We start from the raw sequence: 18,630 nt of genomic DNA, 5'->3' as shown, positions 1-18,630 counted from the left end.
AATAAATAAAATCTTTAAAAAAATTATACAAGTTTATATGTTACCCACCTTTACACACCAAAAATACTTTTCAAATAATTGTTATTTATAAATATTTTTTAACTTCTGTTGTTTCTCAACTTACAAAGTTTTTATACCAAATTTAAAAGCATAGAATATAGAACATAACAGACATACACATCCCCATGCCTACCATCAGAAATAGCCAAAGGAAATTACACTCTACAATGTAAGTATGATTTTTAATGGCTGCGTAATATTCTATCTCATAACGCAAGGAGTATCTGTCTGCGTTAGCATAGTGAAATCATAGTCTCTTTATGTACATTGCTTAATTGAATGTCCCAATGTTGCAGCCTTGTCACCATTTAGTTATTTTAATCATTTGCTAGGCTAAACAAAAAAATACTGTTACAATGTAGAGGAATCTATCATTGTTTTAATTTCCATTTTCCTGCATGCCTAATGAGGTGTAATATTTTTACCATGTCTCCTTATCTTTTGTATTTTATCTTTTGTGAATTGTCTGTTCACGTCCTTTGGAGTCTTTGTAATTTTTTCTGTAACAATTTGTGAAAGCTATGATTTATTAAGGGATACAAACATCACATTTATTAGAATAATTTATAACTTACTGCTTATTTTAAAATTTTATATTTTTATGTGTATGAGTTTGTTTTTATGTAACCAAACATGATGTATTTTGTAATTTGTTGTATTGTAAAGCTTAGAAAGCTGTATTAGTTTCTTAGGGCTGCCATAAGGAAGTATCAAAAATTGGGTGTCCTATGACAGTAGAAATAAAGCAGAAATAAATTGTGTCACAGTTCTGGAGGTTACAAATCCAAAATCAAGAAATCGGTAGGGCCATGCTTCCTCTGATGACTCTAGTAGAGAATCTTTCCTTGCTTCTTCTAGCTTCTGACATTTACTGGCAATCCTTGATATTCCTGAGCTCATAGATACATCACTGAAGTCATAGGGTGGCTTCTCCCTGTGTATATTCACTTCATCTTCTCACTGTGTCCAAATTTTCCTTCTCTAAGGACATCAGCCATAGTGGCTTAGGGCCTACTCTAATGACCTTGTTTTAACTTGGTTATCTCTGTAGAGACCATATTTCCAAATGAGGTCTCATTCTAAGAGTACTAGGTGGTTAGGACTTCAACCTATTTCTTTTGGGATGGAGAGCACAAAACCCATCCTGATATAGAAATATTTACAGATGGACAGATAATATTAACCAACATCTCCTTCATTCTTTTCCCTGTCTCGGAATCAGATATTCCATTTAATTAGATTCTATTTTCAATTTACCTTCTGACTTTCACAGCTGAAAATATCTTGCGTTGCTTTTACATGAATCAATGGCCGGACATTATAATGTTGAGTTAAAGTATTCAAAATGACTTCAAAAATTTGCCACAGGCTTTCTCAGAATGTAGGTCTCTTAAAATGGGTTTTGTTTGAAGCTTGGGAAACCTATTTGAACTGTAGACTTGGATTGTTTTTAAGATCTATATGTTTATTTTCTAATTACATATTTACATACATTAAATTCTGTTCCTCTCATTCTGGCTTCTTCCTCCAGATCTTTTTTTCCTATCCAGAATAGCATAGTGCTTGTCACTAGGAGATTTGGGGATGTTTGTCATGTAAATTAATGAATGTATTAACGAATACAATAGAGCTGATGCATGGAACTTTTGGAGGGATGACTAGCAGGAAGCTGGAAACATGGTTGTGAGATGTTAGAGAAATAAGGGCTAGAAAAGGAGACGTATCATGTCTCCTCATTGGGGCAATAGTGGGAATTATAGGAGGGCGTGAGGTCACCTGAGATGAGAAGACAGAAGACTCACCCAACTTGGGGAAGCATTTAGGCTGAGGCAGCTCCAAAAGATGGAAATAGGACAGGAGGAGAGCCAGGCAAGTTCCCACTGGCTTAACGTGTTTATTGGTTTTCTCTCTCCCTTTACCATCAGGGTTACAGAGATGTACTTCCAACTGAAAGAAATGAATGAAAAAGTGTCCTTTATAAAGGACTCTTTACTGTCCTTGGACAGCCAAGTGGGACATCTGCAGGACCTCTCTGCCCTGACAGTGGATACCCTAAAAGTACTTTCTGCTGTTGACACCTTACAAGAGGATGAGGCTCTCCTGGCCAGCAGAAAACACTCTACTTGCAGAAAACTTCCCCACAGCTGGAGCAATGTCATCTGTGCAGGGGTTCTAGGCAGCGTGGAGGTCTCTGGGGAGAAGAAATACCAGTATTATAGCATGCCTCCTTCTTTGCTACGGAGCCTGGCCAGAGGCCAGCACACCCTGAGAGTACAGAGGGAGCCCCTTCTTGAGATCACAGACAATCTGAGAGAGGCTTCAAATATAAGAGATGAGCAGGAAAAGCAAGAAACAGAAACTGCTATAGTTGCTCCTGGGGTGTCCCTTCATGGGCAAGGGCAGCCGAAGTATGGCCAGTTTCTCTTGGTCCCTTCTGATCTAAAGCGAGTTCCTTTCTCTGCAGAAACTGACTTGCCTCTGTTCAGAGCATCCATGGAAGCAGGTACAAAGGTGCTGGCAACTGAACAGGTCCCCCAGGGTGAAGTGCCTGTTCATCTGACTTGGCAGACCCCAGCTGTCTCAGCTCAGGGCTCAGTGGCCGAACCCGAGGCACGGTACAGGTCAATCGCTCAGACACCGGCCAGACAAGACGAGGCGGAGCAAAGTCTCCCCACTCTGATTTGCACATCTGTGCCAATGCAAGTGACCTCCCTCCCCTCCCAAGTAGAGAGCATGGGAACTGGAGGTGGATATGTGAACTGGGCATTTTCAGAAGGTGATGAAACTGGTGTGTTTAGCATCAAGAAAAAATGGCAGACCTGCTTGGCCTCCACGAGTAACAGTGACTCTAAAGAGAGTGGCCAAGGCCAGAGGCAGATCCGGGCCAGATCCCTATCTGATAATTCATCAAGCTTGGCCCCTAGTAGTGACTGCTCAGAGGTAGGACAATGGCTACAGCCAAACACATCCTTTTGGATCAATCCTTTCCGCAGAGATAGGCCCTTCACTCGGAGTCATAGTTTGAGATTCCACAAAGAGGACAAACTGAAGATCTCTAAGATTAAAAGTAAGAAGTGAAATTATTATTTTTTTATTTAAAAAATGTGCTCTTGAATTATTAAATTTTATGCATTGCTATTATTTTTAAAAAGTTGACCTCTGAGTGTATCCTCATTCTCCCCCTTCTCCATTGCCTATAAAAAACCAAATGGTTTCCTGCACAATCTTAAACTTTTTCATGCTAACCTTTTCCCTTACAGATCTTTCAAGATCCTCAGAGATAGGGCAGTTAGCATGGATCAAAACAAAAATGCTAATCAAGGATAAGAGATCGTCAAAGAAAAAGAAGAAAACACAAGGACTACAGGTGCCAGTAAGTGTCTTTTGTGTTGTTGGCGATTGAGGTAGTAGCCTATCTTTGTTGGATTTCTCTGACTTTTAAAGCACCAGGCACACTATAAAATGGCACTGTACTGGAAGGAGTGAAGATGTAAATTTAAGAGTCATCAGAGTGGATACACCACAGCTCATTTATCAGCTCACATGTTGAAGGACACTTGTGTTATTTTCAGTTTTGGGCTATTCCAAACAAAGCTGTTATGAACATTTGTGCACAAGGCTTTGTGTGGACATATGTTTCAATTTCTCTTTGGTAAATATTTAGGAGTGGAATGTCAGAGTCATATGGTAAGTATTTGTTTAATTTTAGAAGAAACTTCCAAACTGTTTTTCAAAGTGGCTGTACCATTTTACATTCCCACCAGTTTATAAGGAGTAGTTTGTAAGTGTTCCCGTGGTCGACGTTCTCACCAATCCTTAGTATGCTCAGTCTTTTTAACTTAAGCCATAGTATGGGGTAGTTAGTGGCATCTCATGGTGTTTCATTTGCATTTCTGTAGTAATGAGTGCTGCATGGTGTCTTTTATGTGCTTATTTACCATCCATTATCTTTTTTTTTTTTTGGTGACCTGTCTATTTGAATATTTTGTCTGTTTTAAAAATCGGGTTGTCTTCTTATTAAGTTGTCAGAAGTTTTTCTAGATATAAGTTCATTGTTGGATATATGTTTTGCAAATATTTTCTCTTGATCTTGCCTTTTACTTTTCATAAATATCTTTTGCAGTGTATACATTTTTTTTTATGTTGGTGAAGTCCAATATTTGTTTTTTTTTTCCTTAGTCTATGCTTTTTGTGTCCTATTTAAGAAAATTTGCAAAACCCAAGATCACTAGTATTTTCTCTTATGTTTTCTTCTAGAAGTTTCATAGTTTTTTCTCTTATTTTTAGGTCTAGCACCCATTTTGAGTTAATTATTGTATATGATGATAGGTAAGGATTGAGGTCCCTCCTTCTTTTCCTTTTTTCCTCCTCTCTCTTTCTTGCTTTGTTCCTTCCTTCCTCTTTCTCTCCTTTCCTTGAATACAAATAACAACTTTTCTACCATGTTCTGTTAAAAATATTGTCTTTTTCCTCTTGAGTTACCTTTTGACATCTTTGTCAAAAATTAATTGACCATGTATATCCTTAATATGTATGGATTTATTTGAGTCTATTCTATTCCATTTATCTATGTCTAGGATAATATTGGACTATCTTGAATACTGTACTTTATATTAAATATTGAAATCATATAATGTGGGCCTGCCAAAGTTTTTCTTCCTTTTCAAAGTTCAGTTTTTTTTTTTTTGGTGTTTTGTTTTGTGTTGTTTTCTTTTTTGGCCATTCTAGTTTCTTTGCATTTCCACATATATTTAGACTCACTTTGGCAATTTTTACAGAAAAGCCTACTAGGGTGAGTGGAATTGCTGTGAATCAACCTGGGGAGAATTGGCATCTTAACAATAATAAGTTTTTTGTTCCATGAACATGATATGTCTATTTATTTAGATATTTCTCAGTTTCTCTCAGCAGTGTTTTGTAGTTTTCAATATACAGTTCTTGCATGTTTTTAAAGATGTTTCCCTAAGTATTTAATATATTTTATTTTATTATAAATGCAATTATAAAAATTTCTGATTTTTTTGTTGGTGGTATATGGAAATACATATATTTTAAAGATTTATTTATTTGAGAGAGGGGGAGAGAGAATGTGAGCTGTAGGAGGAGGGGCAGAGGGAGAGAGTCTTTGAGCAGATTCCTTGTTGAATGTGGAACATAACACAGGGCTTGATCCCATGACCCATGAGATCATGATCTAAGCTGAAACCAAGAGTTAGACACTTAATCAACTGAGCCACCCAGGTGCCCCTAGAAATATATTTTCAAAATGTTGATTTTATACCACACAGTCTTGCTAAATTTACTAATTTGTTTGAGTAAGTTTTGTTGCTTCTATAGGATTTCCTATATAAATGGTCATGTTATCTACAAATGAAGATAGTTTCACCTTTTAAATTTACTTTTTACCTTTTATTTATTTTTCTTGCCTTCTTACACTGGCTAGAATCTCTAGTAAAATATTGAATAAAAGTGGCAATAGTAGATAACCTTTCCTTGTCTCTGCTTTTAGGGAGGAAGCATTTAGGCTTTTACCAATAAGTATGATTCGAGCTATACCTTTTTACGTAAATGCCCTTTATCAAGTTAACTTCCCTTCTACACCTAGTTTCTGAAAATTTTTGTCATTAATAGAGATTAGCATGTGTCAAATGCTTTATCTGGACCTACTGACATAATCAGATGGTTTTTCCTTTTCATTGTTAATATAACTAATTATATTAATCAATTTTATAATGCAGAAGTTCTATTTAGAATATTAAGTAATATTAATATTTTAATAAGATTTTTTGCATCTGTATTTTTGAGAAATATTTGTCTATAGATCTCTTTTCCTGTAATGTCTTTGTCTGGTTTTGGTATCAGGGTGATGCTGGGCTTATTGACAGAGTTGGGGTGTTCCCTCTTCAATTTTCTAGGTGAGTTTGTATAGAATTGATACTATTTCAATTTTTATTGTTTGGTAGAATGGTAGAATTAACCAAAGAAATCATCTTTGTGGGAAAGTTTTTAGCTACAAATTCAATTTCTGTAATAGAGATAGGACTATTTAGGTTATCTGATTCATCTTGAGTGAACTTTGTATCTTTCAATTTGTCCATTTCATTTAAGTTGTTGAATCTATTGGCATATAGTATTTATAATATTGTTTCCTTACTCCCTTATTGTCTGTGGGGTCTGTAATGACATCACTTCTCTCATTTCTAATATTTTGTATTTGTATTTCTCTCTTTGTTTCATGATTAGTCTGGCTACTGGCTTATCTGCTTTATTGATCTTTTCAAAGAACCAGTACTTGGTTTCATTGATTTGTCTCTGAATATTCTTTCATTGATTTCTGCTCTATTATTTCTTTTGTTTCGTTTACTTGGGGTTTAATTTGCTCTATTTTTTTTCTAGTTTGTTAAGATAGAAGCTTTGGTCATTGATTTAGACTGTCTTCTTCTCTAATACAGGCATTTAGTGCTATAAAATTCCCTCTAATCATTGTGTTAGCTATATCTCACAAATTCCAAAGTGTTCTGTTCACATTTTCATTTAGTGAATCTTTTTATTCGTTATTAAGTAACCTTAGATCTGACTTAGTAATTCCATAGGACTTCATCTTTCATGATCTTAATGCCCTGCTTCATTTTTCCATATAATAATCTGGTTGCATTTTTTAAAGCACCTCAGCTCTTTTTAGAATGAGAAGCAGAAGCAAAGAGAAAAGTATTAAGAAAATTATGTAAAATTACCTTTTTTTTGCAGGGGAAGATTTAGCTTGTAAAGACTCTTTTTCAGGGAAAATGATATGAGTTGCTGGAATCTTACAAAATATGAATTCAATAGATTTGTTTTTTTTTTAAATGAAAGTTTTTTTAATTTTTTAGATTTTTTTTTTTGCAATCATTAAAGTGGCCAGAATTTAACTAGAAATTGAAACCAGGCTTAGGTACTAATAACTTGCATTTGCTTATTGCTTAGTATTTTGTCAATTTATCTCATTTCTTCTCTGTCTTCGGTTAGTACATATGGCAGCCATTAGTGTTGATTATCTGTTATTTTAATGACAAAAGGAAAGTGGCTCACAGACATTAAGTGATTTATCGAAGTTCACATAAAATTATAGATCTCTAGAATTCCAACACAAGTCCTTTTTGGATCCAAGCCTTGCGGTTTTTTGCTCTATGCCACTGGTTCTAAAATTGGGGTCTTCTATCAGCAGTATTAGCATTATCTGGGAACTTGCTAGACATGCAAGATTCTTTTTCCCTCTAGGCCTACTGAATCATGAATCTTGGAGGTGGGACCCAGTGATTTGTGGTTTAGCATTGCCTTGGGTGATTCTGATGGACACTCAAGTTTGACTACTGTTGCCCCCACCCTTGTTCTCAGTCATGACCACAAAGAATAATCATGGGTGCTTGTGTCCTGCCAGCTTGACTAATGGAAATTTTCAAAGATTTCCAGGTGATTCTAATGCGCAGCCAATGTTAACAACCACTGCTGTTCACCATAGTACCTCTAGGAGTCACATTAATGACTCAAAATGTTTTCAGGTTAATGTCACTGTGTTCCAACAAGTGTCTTTCTCTCCAGGTCATAACGGTTGACACCTGCTCTCAAAATGACCAATTGGATTCAGAGCCAGGAGAAAATAAAATCTCAGAAGAAGAGGTCTGCAGCAAGAACTGGCTCACAGTGTCCAAATTTAATCAGATAAGTATGTAACAGTCTAGACTCTTGGATCTCAAAAACTGTGAGAAAGTTTCCTCATGATACTCCTGGACCACCCAAACTTAAATTCAATTAGCCAACATATAGTACATCATTAGTTTCAGATGTAGAGTTCAGTCATTTATCAGTTGCATATAACACCCATGCTCATCACATCACCCCAGTCACCCCATCCCCTCATCCACCTCCCCTCCAGCAACCCTCAGTTTGTTTCCCAGAGTTAAGAGTCTCTTATGATTTGTCTCCCTCTCTTTTATTTTCCATTCAGTTTTCCCTCCCTTCCATTATGATCCTCCACACTATTTCTTATACTCCGCATGTGAGTGAAACCATATGATAATTGTCTTTCACTGATTGACTTATTTCATTTAGCATAATACCCTCCAGTTCCATCTATATCAATGTAAATGGTAGATATTCATCCTTTCTGATGGCTGAGTAATATTCCATTTTGTGTGTGTGTGTATCTGTGTATATGCGTATATATGTACACATCTTTTTATTCATTATTAGGAAGCCTTAGAAAGATGAAGTCCTATGGAATTACTAAGTCAGATCTAAGGCTTCCTAGTAATGAATAAAAAGATGTGTACATATATACGCATATATACAGATACACACACACACACACACATACATAGATACATACCATATCTTCTTTATCCATTCATCTGTTGAAGGACATCTTGGCTCCTTTCATAGTTTGGCTACTGTGGACATTGCTGCTATGAACAGTGGGGTGCAGCTGCCACTTCATTTCACTACATCTCTATCTTTGGAGTAAATACCCAGTAGTGCAATTGTACAACTTCTTGATAAACCTTCATACTGTCTTCCAGAGTGGCTTTACCAGCTTCCATTCCTACCAGAATTGTAAGAGGGTTGCCCTTCCTCCATATCCTCACCAACATTTGTTGTTTCCCGTCTTGTTAATTTTAGCCATTCTAACTATTCTATCAAGCAGAGATGAGAGAATGAGAGGGAGGCAACATTCATTTAGAAAAATAACTTTTTGATTTTTAATTTTTATGAAAAGGACAACATTTCTGTTCATTTAATGGAATAGTTGTTGAGATCCAGAGAGGAAAAATTAAGGTTTAGATAGTTTCATATCCAGAGCTGTTAAACCTGGTTCAGGGAGTGTTCATTTAATCTGATGTATAGAGTGGGGTGATCTAATGTTATAAGTTCTTAAGGTTCATGAGACATTGATATGGACCCTTACACAGAACTCAGCAGGATGAATTGTGGCTGGTTATTTATTACAACTGACATATAGTATTTATTCCATGGGCAAATATCCCTTAATGGTGTTTGTAAAGGAGAAAAGATGATCAACTAGCTATGAATGAAAACTATGAGGTAGGAAGGGAATGTGAACTAAGACTCGACAAGTGAGATAAAGCCAGATTATGGTCAGAATTGGGAGCAATGGTCAGAACTTTGAACTTCTTGTGTTAAACAATAAGAGACCTTTACTAATTATTTTATTTGCTTTCCCACATTTGAGGTTTATTCTTACTTAGGCAAAGCCCTATGCAAATATTTTACAGGGAGCCTCCCAAGTAGGGATACAGGGACCCAGGTTCTATCCATGTTGTAGTTCTATCATGTTCAACATGGGGTTCTGCAGGACACCTCCATAGCTGCCATGGCAAGAGGGAATGCAATTGGTATCCAGATTTTATTTATCCATTCATCTATCAATGGACACTTGAGTTGTTTCCACCTCTTTGCTATTGTGAATAATGCTTCCATTACATGAGTGCAAATACCTTCTTCAGTGTGACCTCTTCTCTACCTTTAGTTATGGAGTTTGTTCTGCCAGTCTTCAGGTCAATTTTTGGAGTATTTAGGATGATTTGATAATCATCTAGTTGTATTCTTGGGAAGAGGTGAGCCTAGGGTCCTTATACTTCATCACCACCTTCCTCATGCTCCCTTTTACTAATTTTTAAACAGGAGGAGCTATGTGATCAGGACTCATAAATATTTAAAATAATTTGGAATACTAAAACTAAGGTACAAATAGACACTGTATTGAAATATATGATATTATGCTTCTTTAAAACCTTGCTTTGTCTTATGCTTGGTAGTTTTCAGCCAATTGCCTATTTTGTACACCTTACACCTCTCTTCTCTAGGACATTTGACAATGTCTGAAGACATTTTTGGTAATGCCAATTAAAGGAGGTACAGGTATTCTTGACCTCTAATGGCTAGAGGCCAGAGATGCTGCTAAACATCCTACAATGCATAGGATAGTGTCTTTCCTTCTGACAAAGAATTATCCAGCCCAAAATGTCAGGGCCACAGTTGAAAAACCCAAATTTATATTTTAAAATACTCAATTGTCTGTTAAATCACTGAGAATCAAGTGGACTCTAAGCTGAAAGAGACATTAAAAATTAAATTATTCAGAACTCCCTTAACCTACAGATATGACTTGATAGCTCAATTGTCTTGCCTTAAATCACAGTTTATGAGAGCCTGTAATATTGAATAAATCAGGTCCTATGTCTAAAGATATGATTCTAGAACCAATTGCAAATGTATTTATTTATAAATGTTTATTTATATTTTATATTTTTATAAATAGTTTAACTGATATTTAAGTTATTATGTCTTAAACTATTCAAGTTCTTTTTTGATTGGGTTATAATTGACATATAACATTGTATTAGTTTTATGTGTAAGATGTAATGACTTGGTATATGTATATATTGTGAAATGATTACTACAATAAGTTAACAGTAATCACTTCACATAGTTATAATTTTCTTATAATGAGAACTTTCTTAGATCTATTCTCTCAGCAACTTTCAAATATACAATATTGTTAATTATAGTCACCATGCTGTACATTAGATCCCCAAGACTTAGTTATCTTACAATTGGAAGTCTGTACCTGAGACCACCTTCACCCATTTCACTCAACCTCCACTCCCAAGTTATTGAAGTTTTTCCTAATGACTTTCGAATAGAGAAAGATGCAGGTGATAGTGGGGATTTGGGGAAAGAATCTCAAGTCTGATGATAAGAATGGGAAAGAAGATGTAGGGAAATAGGCTGACTCCAGGCACCAAGTTAATCTGAGGAGATAAGGAGGCCCAGTATCTACCTTGAACTACACTCTGAATTAAGAATTTCATTTTTTTGAAGTGTATCTCAGTTATGAATTAATTGAAAAAGAATTTAAAAATAAATTTTGAGGGTTGGGTGATATGCTGTCAGGTAGCTCTTCCTGAATACAAAAAGTTCTGAGGAATGTAACTATGAAAAGGAAGTTAAAAATAATATTTCTTATAAATATTTTATCTTAATTTTAATTCTGTGCTCTCAGTAAAACCATATTGATCATATGATATATATGCTATTCAAAAATATCATATGACATTTTGTGATTTTTTTTTCCAATAGGTTTTTTTTGCGCTTTGTGTGTGTGTGTGTATTTTTGTCACAAAATAATTAGAGAAAAAAGTTACTGGTACCCCCTACATTTAGCCAAGGACTCTTAATAGCATTATTCACAGAATTAATCCAATTGAAAAATTATTATTGAGCACTTACTGCATGCCTGTGATTTTATAGGTACCAGTATGAAAAATAACGACAATAATGATCCTTGCCTCCTTTTTAAGAAAGAGCTGAAAACGAAACACATCTCCTGGCAATCTTTTCTATCTTTTGCTTATGTTTTGTTTTATTTTTTCAAGTAGGCTACTATGATGCTTGATACAATTGTTAAGGAAGGATTTCTAACAATTTGGAATGACCATTTTATGTGTTTTAAATAAAGCATGGACAATAGGGTGCAGGAGAAGGTGAATGTAAAAAGAATTGGTAAAAGTGTTCTGCAGGGAGGATTCAAGTTATGGATCATTTAATTCTTGACTTTGATTAGGGAGCATAAATGATTATAAATGCACAGGAAATTACTGATGAATAGAAATGTTGTAGGATATATAGCTTTCAACCACTTGAGAAAAAAAAGGACAAAAGAATCTTGGTACCACTTGCTAAAAAGAGAAAAAGAAGCTGTATTCAAATTTAGATGAATGCACTATGTTCAGATCTTTCTATTTAGGAATGTGATTTGAATGTAACACATTTTTATGTATTCTCTAATTTTTTTTCTTTCTTTTAACAAGGTCTAGAACCCTCTCTATATCAGAAAATGAAAACTAAAGAAAAGGAACAGCATGCCATACAAGTCAGTGATTATTTAAAGCAGTCTCAAGAGGTAAAAATAACTTATTTGATATTAAAAAAAATTTATGCACATACTCCTCTAACTCCTTGACCATGTCTGTTTTACCTTTACGTCCCTTAATTGGCTCCTACTTTTTATTGGTATTACATTTAATCCTTGCTTTGCATATATGTTCAGTTTTTTCACTCCCCTCACACTGCCCGCCACCCCCCCACACACAACCTTTATGCTTTCCTTGTTGTTTTTCTCCATGCAATTTATCTGTCCACCTAGTAATTTATGGTGGGTGTTTTTAGCATGAAAGATAAATAATTCAGAAATTTTTGAAACTGTTTTGAAATATATGACTGTTGCCATGTGGGAGAAAAATAGGTATTTTCAATACGTGTTAAGAGGCGGAGTTAGAGTCAACATATAGAAACTACAGGGAGGCAGATTTCAGCCCAATTTGAGGAGGAATTTTTAGCAATTGGAACTTTCTAAGGATGGAATGGTTTATTTCTGGAAGTAGTAAGTTCCTTGCTTAGGGTGGTTAGTCAAACAGGCTGAGCAAACCTCTTTGCAGATGTGTCGAAGGGGCTTTGGGCATTGCAGGGTAAAGGACCCTCCGACACTGAGGTTTTCTGATTTTATGGTCATTTTTCCTTACTATCTGCAAGTATGTGCCTGTTTTACTGCCATATACCATGTGGGAAGCGTGGTCTAGTTAAACTAACCCCAAAAATCTAATTTTGGTCTTGGTTTGAACATTATTTCTATGAACTTGGGAACACTATCCACATTACTTTTATGTATGTATGAAGTTAATAACCTCATGAGTATTATCTGTGGAAAGTTTTGAAAATAAAATGTAAGACTGCTTGCAAGTGAGTGGAGGCAAGAACCTGTCTACCATGTGCTAGGTTTCAGAGCTCTGTATATTAATTAACATCTGAGCTTCATTAACTGTATCTCTAAAATGGGGCTAATGCCATCCTTTTGAGACTATTGTTTGAGGATAACAAAATAACACCAGAGCAAATGCCTAGAGTGATACGTGGAATATAGTAGGTTTCAAGAGTAACAGTTGAATCTAAACAGGAAATAGAATGATAAATTCAAAGTAATGTTATTCTAAATAATCATCCACTGAAACAACAATGTTTGGACAAAGGACATAGAGATATAATAACTGATGTTTCTTGTCAACTTAGATCTTCATCCCTTCTTTTTTTTTATCATTAACTGTTTACTCTCATTTCTGTAAAAATCATTGTATAAAATACATTTTCTCTATGATGTCCCCATAAAAGCAATTTCATTCTATTAAAGTCAGTCAACACACTGAATTATGCAGATATTGTGCTAACATTATGCATCTTTCCAACTTGAGTTGAGTAAGAGAAATATTGAGCTGGAGGAAGGGTCAAAAAAAGAAGTAAACCTCCAAGGCATGTGTTTTGCAAATGTATTTCTGGGGTTGGAGACTGTTGGGTGAACATGTAATGACCTTTCCCTTTTTCTTAGGATCTGAGCAAAAATTCATTGTGGAACTCTAGGAGCACTAACCTCCCTAGGAACTCCCCGTGAGTATTTTTAAATGTGTGTTTTAAGTATCCTTGGCTGCTATTTTTTTTTAACCTTATTTGGAACAAAGGTTTCATTGGGTCAGAAAAATAGGGGGGAAAACTATTTCCAATGACAATATTTTTCTTTTGTCAGCCAGAAGGAAAATAATTTATTCTCCAAGTTTTCCCGTCTCTTGGCAATAAGAGCTCCCTTAAATGCCTTTTAAGAATATAATGAAACATGTTCTACCACAGCAGCTTAACCATTTGCCTTTTCAATGTCAAAAATAAAAGCACATGTGGAATAATGAGTATCCTATCTTTTCTGACAGAAAAGATTGTGAAATTTGCATTAAAGAGTAGGAACAAATCTGTCTGACCTAAGGAAAAAGACTGAAGGCCTGATAGTCTTCTTTTTAGATTATTTTTTCAAATTTTTAATTTTAGTTTATGAGGTTGATCTTTTTTATTTTTGGTTTCTCATGAACATTCGAAGTGTCTGTCTTTAAAGCAGAACCCATTGAGGATTAAGCCAAAGGGAAGATAGGGATCAAAAGAGAGAGGAGCTAGCAAACTCACATGGTTGGAGGCTGGAGTATTTTCCTGGAATTTTGTTTATTCAGAGCAATAAAGTTTGAAAACCAGCCAAGCAAAGTTATTGCATTTCATTTGGAGTGTTTTCTGGACTTTTCTAGTTATATCATCAAATTGTCCATATGGCTATGGGAGCAGAATTCAAAACCATCTATTGTATGAAGGGCCAGTTGATACCAAGTAGGTGGAACATGACTTGGAGTTTGCAGCCAGCTCTATTTGAGATGGACTTTTTTTCTGGAACTCCCATCTAGGCAGGTCTCTGTGCAAGCCTGCCTCTAGACTTCAAGTGCACATGACTCTCTCCTCCCAGAGGTTTGGTAGTTTGTGCTCATGCAGAGTAGTGGGTTATTGCAGCATGAAATTAAACAATAATTGTAATTGTACTCTCTTCCCTAAGGACCTTCAATACCAGAGATATTCTTTGAACACATTTATTCAGACTTGCCCATGGCCACGTGTGCACTTGAGCAGGGCAAGTAACAATTTGCAGAGAGCTAATTTCAGCCTGCCAACATTTAGGAGCCACGTGGGCTAATGAAACTGATTTGCAGGCTTGTCCGGAGACATTCGCAGACTCATTTGTAGGCATCTGCTTTGCATAGTTCAGGAACCCTTTAGTTTAATTGATCCAGAACAACACAAACACAGTTAAATCTTATATATATCTTGTGTTCATATAGCTAATTAAAAACAAAATCCAACAACTGCTTTCTGGTTAGCTTAGGGCATGCACTTTAAGTGAATTGCACACATATGCAATGCTCGTTTTTCTATGAAAATAGTTGTAGGGTTGTAAACCATTTCTCTACTGATAGAGATTGGGGTCCAATGACACTTTTCTTTCAAAAAAAATAACACACACACACACACACACACACACACACAGACATATAGATGCTGTATTGTTACTGTTGCACTTACTTTTCCTTTCTTTGGTCATTGAAAAATTTAAAGCACTATCTAAACAATTTTAATTTTTCAAACAGGTTGAGAAGTTCAAATGCAGCTGACAGTAAGTTTTTATATTTAAAGATCTTATTCTTTTCAACTTATTGATGGTGACTTTCGCTCTCCTAGATTTTCATAGCTCTTGAAATTCTATATGAGATTTTTGTCTAGTGTATGAAGGAGAACTTTCAGTAGAAAAGTAGAAAGTTGATTTGTCTTTCTCCATGTAAATAAGGACTGAGGTCTTGTTCACAGATATTTTTAATTGCCTAGTTCTGACAGTGATTTTCCAGTGTTCTCCATCAGTGAGGGTGTTGCCACTGAGCTCATTTTGACTCTTGGACAACTATTACCATCATCACTCTTTCACATATCACTCCTGAAGAGCTTTTCATCTTTTTTTTTTTTTTTTAAAGATTTTATTTATTAGAAACAGAGAGAGAAAGAGAGAGAGAGAGAGGCAGAGAGGCAGAGAGGCAGAGACATAGACAGAGAGAAACAGGCTCCATGCAGGGAGCCTGATGTGGGACTCGATCCCAGGTCTCCAGGATCAGGCCCTGGGCTGAAGGTGGTGCTAACTAAACCACTGAACCACTGGGGCTGCCCCAAGAGCTGTTCCTCTTTATGTGGACACCTTTTCCTGCCTGGCCTCCGTAGGACTCTGTGGTTGAGTAGGGCTGGGTCGTGTGAGATGACTCCCTGGCAAAGCCACTGTCAAGGCTGTTCCCAAATTCTACCATAGACTATGAGCTCCTCTCCATGTTCTTGACCTTGTGATGTGGATTGGGCTCCTTCCCTTCCATGGCCCTGTGCATCCCACTCTGTTTTCCAGCAGCTTCTGTGCAGCAGTCCTTCTCCTCCAACTACAAACACACTTAAGTCATTTTCCATACAGAAGAAATAACCATTTTCTTGATGTTACCTAACTTTCACACTGCCACTCCTGTCCACCTCCAAATTAATGAAAATACGTTATCATCTTCCCTGCCTGGTGTCTGTGGCCACCATGACTGAAGCTGCTAAATCACACAACCTCTTTTTAGACCTCATGGAACTTGCAGCATTTGACATCCTTGACCATTTTATCCATTTTTGAAGTTTCTTTGAGGCTGTTCTTAATTGTATTACTTTGTTGACTGTTGTCATTGATCACTGACTCTTCCTTTACCCAAACTGGGACTCTGAGTTCATGTGCAATGCCTTTCCTTCCCAGTCATCAACTCTGCCCATCTCAGCCATCAGCTTTGCCTCTGTACTACCCACAGCCCCATCCTTAGAACCTGTCTGTGTTGCTCTACCCCACAGCTTCTGCCTTAGGGCCTCTAACATTTTTTTTCCTATATAAAAAGTTTTGCCCTCCATTTTATGTTAGCATTCTGTTTGGTTTCTCTCCATTTGCACGTCCCCATGCTCCCACTGGAATTATCTTTCTGAACAATAAATTGTCACCTATTTTGAAGCTTCCAGTGGCTTCCCGTTACCTACAGGATAGGCTGCAAATCCCTTTAGTCGTTTTCAGTGCTCTTGACAGCTTGGCCCTCGTCCAGATTTCCAGGCTCATGTTCATTCTTTCACTCAACATTTCTGCCATGCAGAATACCACCACCTATCTATTTACCCCTTCATTTGGGTGTCTACAAGGTATCTCAAACAAAACATGCCACATTCCTTACTTATCTTATGAAATGGCAACTGTACCTTTCCAATGACTGAGGCCAAAGTCTCCATCATATTTGACTCCTGCTTTCTCACATCCCCACTTCCAAACCATCAGTAAATCCTTCAAAATATATCAAGAAACTGATCACTTTGCTACCTCCACATACCACTCTTTATACCCTCCTGGATTATAGGATTACCTCCAAACTATTGCTTTCTGACAGTCTGTTTCCAGACCCCAGCCAGAATAACACTTTTAAATCGAAAGTCAGATCAAGTCACACTTCTGCTCAAATGGCATCTTATCTCACTCTGTAAAAGTGAAGTCCAAATGTGGTCTACAAAGCCCTGTTGATCTGCTGCTTCTCCTCCAACTCTCCAATTCCATTTCCTGTCAGCACAGTCCATTCTGACTATACTCTCCGTAGTCCTGCCTCAGGACATTTGCACCTGCTGTCACCTCTGCCCGGAATACCCTTCAGTTTTCCATATGACCTATTTCTCCCTTCAGGTCTATGCTCAAATTTCACCTTATTACAGAGGTCTTGACTTGCCGTCCTTAAAATAATAACCTCTCTGATTCTCACAATTTCTAGCCCTCTAACTAACTAACTAACTAACTAACTAACTATATATATATATATATATATATATATATATAATTCCTTATATATATATAAGGAATTAGTTCCTTATGTATATAAAATACTGTATGCACTATATATTTACATAATTATTTATTTTCTTTTTCCTCTCATTAGAAGGTAGCCAGAGACTTTATATGTTTTTACACTGGTCTTTCTCTTAAACACATAGTAGGTGTTGAGTAAATATGTGCTGAATGAATGTGAACAAATTCTCACAGCTCCTTAAATGAGTCAGGATTGAAACTCAGCATTATCAGATTCAGATGGCTATGCTCTTTAAGAATATCACGTTGCTTGTCTATAAAGGTTCCATAAGCCTGTGTACACATCTATTATATTACTTTGCCAGCTGAGTTGTGACTATAGTTTACATGTCTTTGGCTCCTAGTATTTCTCATTTTCTCTTTTCTAGAGCGGGAGCCATAACTTCTTCACATCTGTCTTGGCTAGCATGACCTATAGTGGGAGCTGAATACTTTTTAATTTTTATTATTGAATGAACTCAAAAGAAAGGGTCCTTTCTGCTGATCTTACTTTATACTAAGCACCCCCTAAGGAAGGGATTTTTGTTCCTTTCCTTATCCAGCAACAAGAAGCCAGAGAGATCTGTGAAATTGGGCTCATTATGCTGCTTACTCTACTAGGTATAAAGCAGTTACCACCATGAGACTAAGGCTCTCTACTTTAATTTTAATTTTATGAAATGGCAAAACTGTTGCAAAGGATTTCTCCAGAGACTTGTAATTTAGGACTTGAGGAGATAGAAGAGAAGCAGTTAAACTTGCAGGAAGTGGTCCCCATGAACAAGTCCCTTGGTGTCATATCCTCCGCCCCCTCCTTTGTTTCTGGTATATGCCTCTTAATGTGTTTTCATCACTTTATTGTCATTTTAGGTCAGTGAAGTAGACTGCTAATAACTTGGTATTAATAATGTCTTTATATGGGTACTGCATCTTGGTGGGAGCTCAGAGAATTGTGCTTTTGGGATGTCATGAAGTGTGATGGGCAGCCCAGTGCTTTCTGCAACCCAGAGGTGTAATTGGTTCGGAGGAAATACATCTTTGAGGCTAATATTACCTGTCTTTCTTCAATTCCCCATATAAATATGTTTGGAGATATTACATTGATGATTGGAAGCTGTCAGGATACCATGCCCAATAATGTGGTTAAAGGATATTAGGAAATCTTTCTCAAATACTGAGGAGCCATTCCGATTAACCTGTTCGATAATAACTTTGAAGGC

At 36.4% G+C, this 18,630-nt stretch overlaps 1 protein-coding gene across 1 annotated transcript in view; it reads left to right on the top strand.

Annotated features, from left to right (window-relative positions):
• The window catches only part of TRPM6 (transient receptor potential cation channel subfamily M member 6), a 151,133-nt gene that overhangs the window by 112,888 nt on the left and 19,615 nt on the right, over positions 1-18,630 (top strand). The window contains exons 27-32 of the mRNA XM_072762631.1: positions 1,986-3,127; positions 3,321-3,433; positions 7,639-7,762; positions 11,928-12,019; positions 13,496-13,554; positions 15,120-15,145. Of these exons, the coding sequence (XP_072618732.1) occupies positions 1,986-3,127; positions 3,321-3,433; positions 7,639-7,762; positions 11,928-12,019; positions 13,496-13,554; positions 15,120-15,145 (1,556 nt within the window). The remainder of the gene's footprint in view (positions 1-1,985; positions 3,128-3,320; positions 3,434-7,638; positions 7,763-11,927; positions 12,020-13,495; positions 13,555-15,119; positions 15,146-18,630) is intronic.

This window comes from Vulpes vulpes, chromosome 1, assembly GCF_048418805.1.
Source record: "Vulpes vulpes isolate BD-2025 chromosome 1, VulVul3, whole genome shotgun sequence".
Taxonomy (NCBI): domain Eukaryota; kingdom Metazoa; phylum Chordata; class Mammalia; order Carnivora; family Canidae; genus Vulpes; species Vulpes vulpes.
Note: the sequence above shows the minus strand (reverse complement) of the source record. Positions and strands in the feature narration are given on the sequence as shown.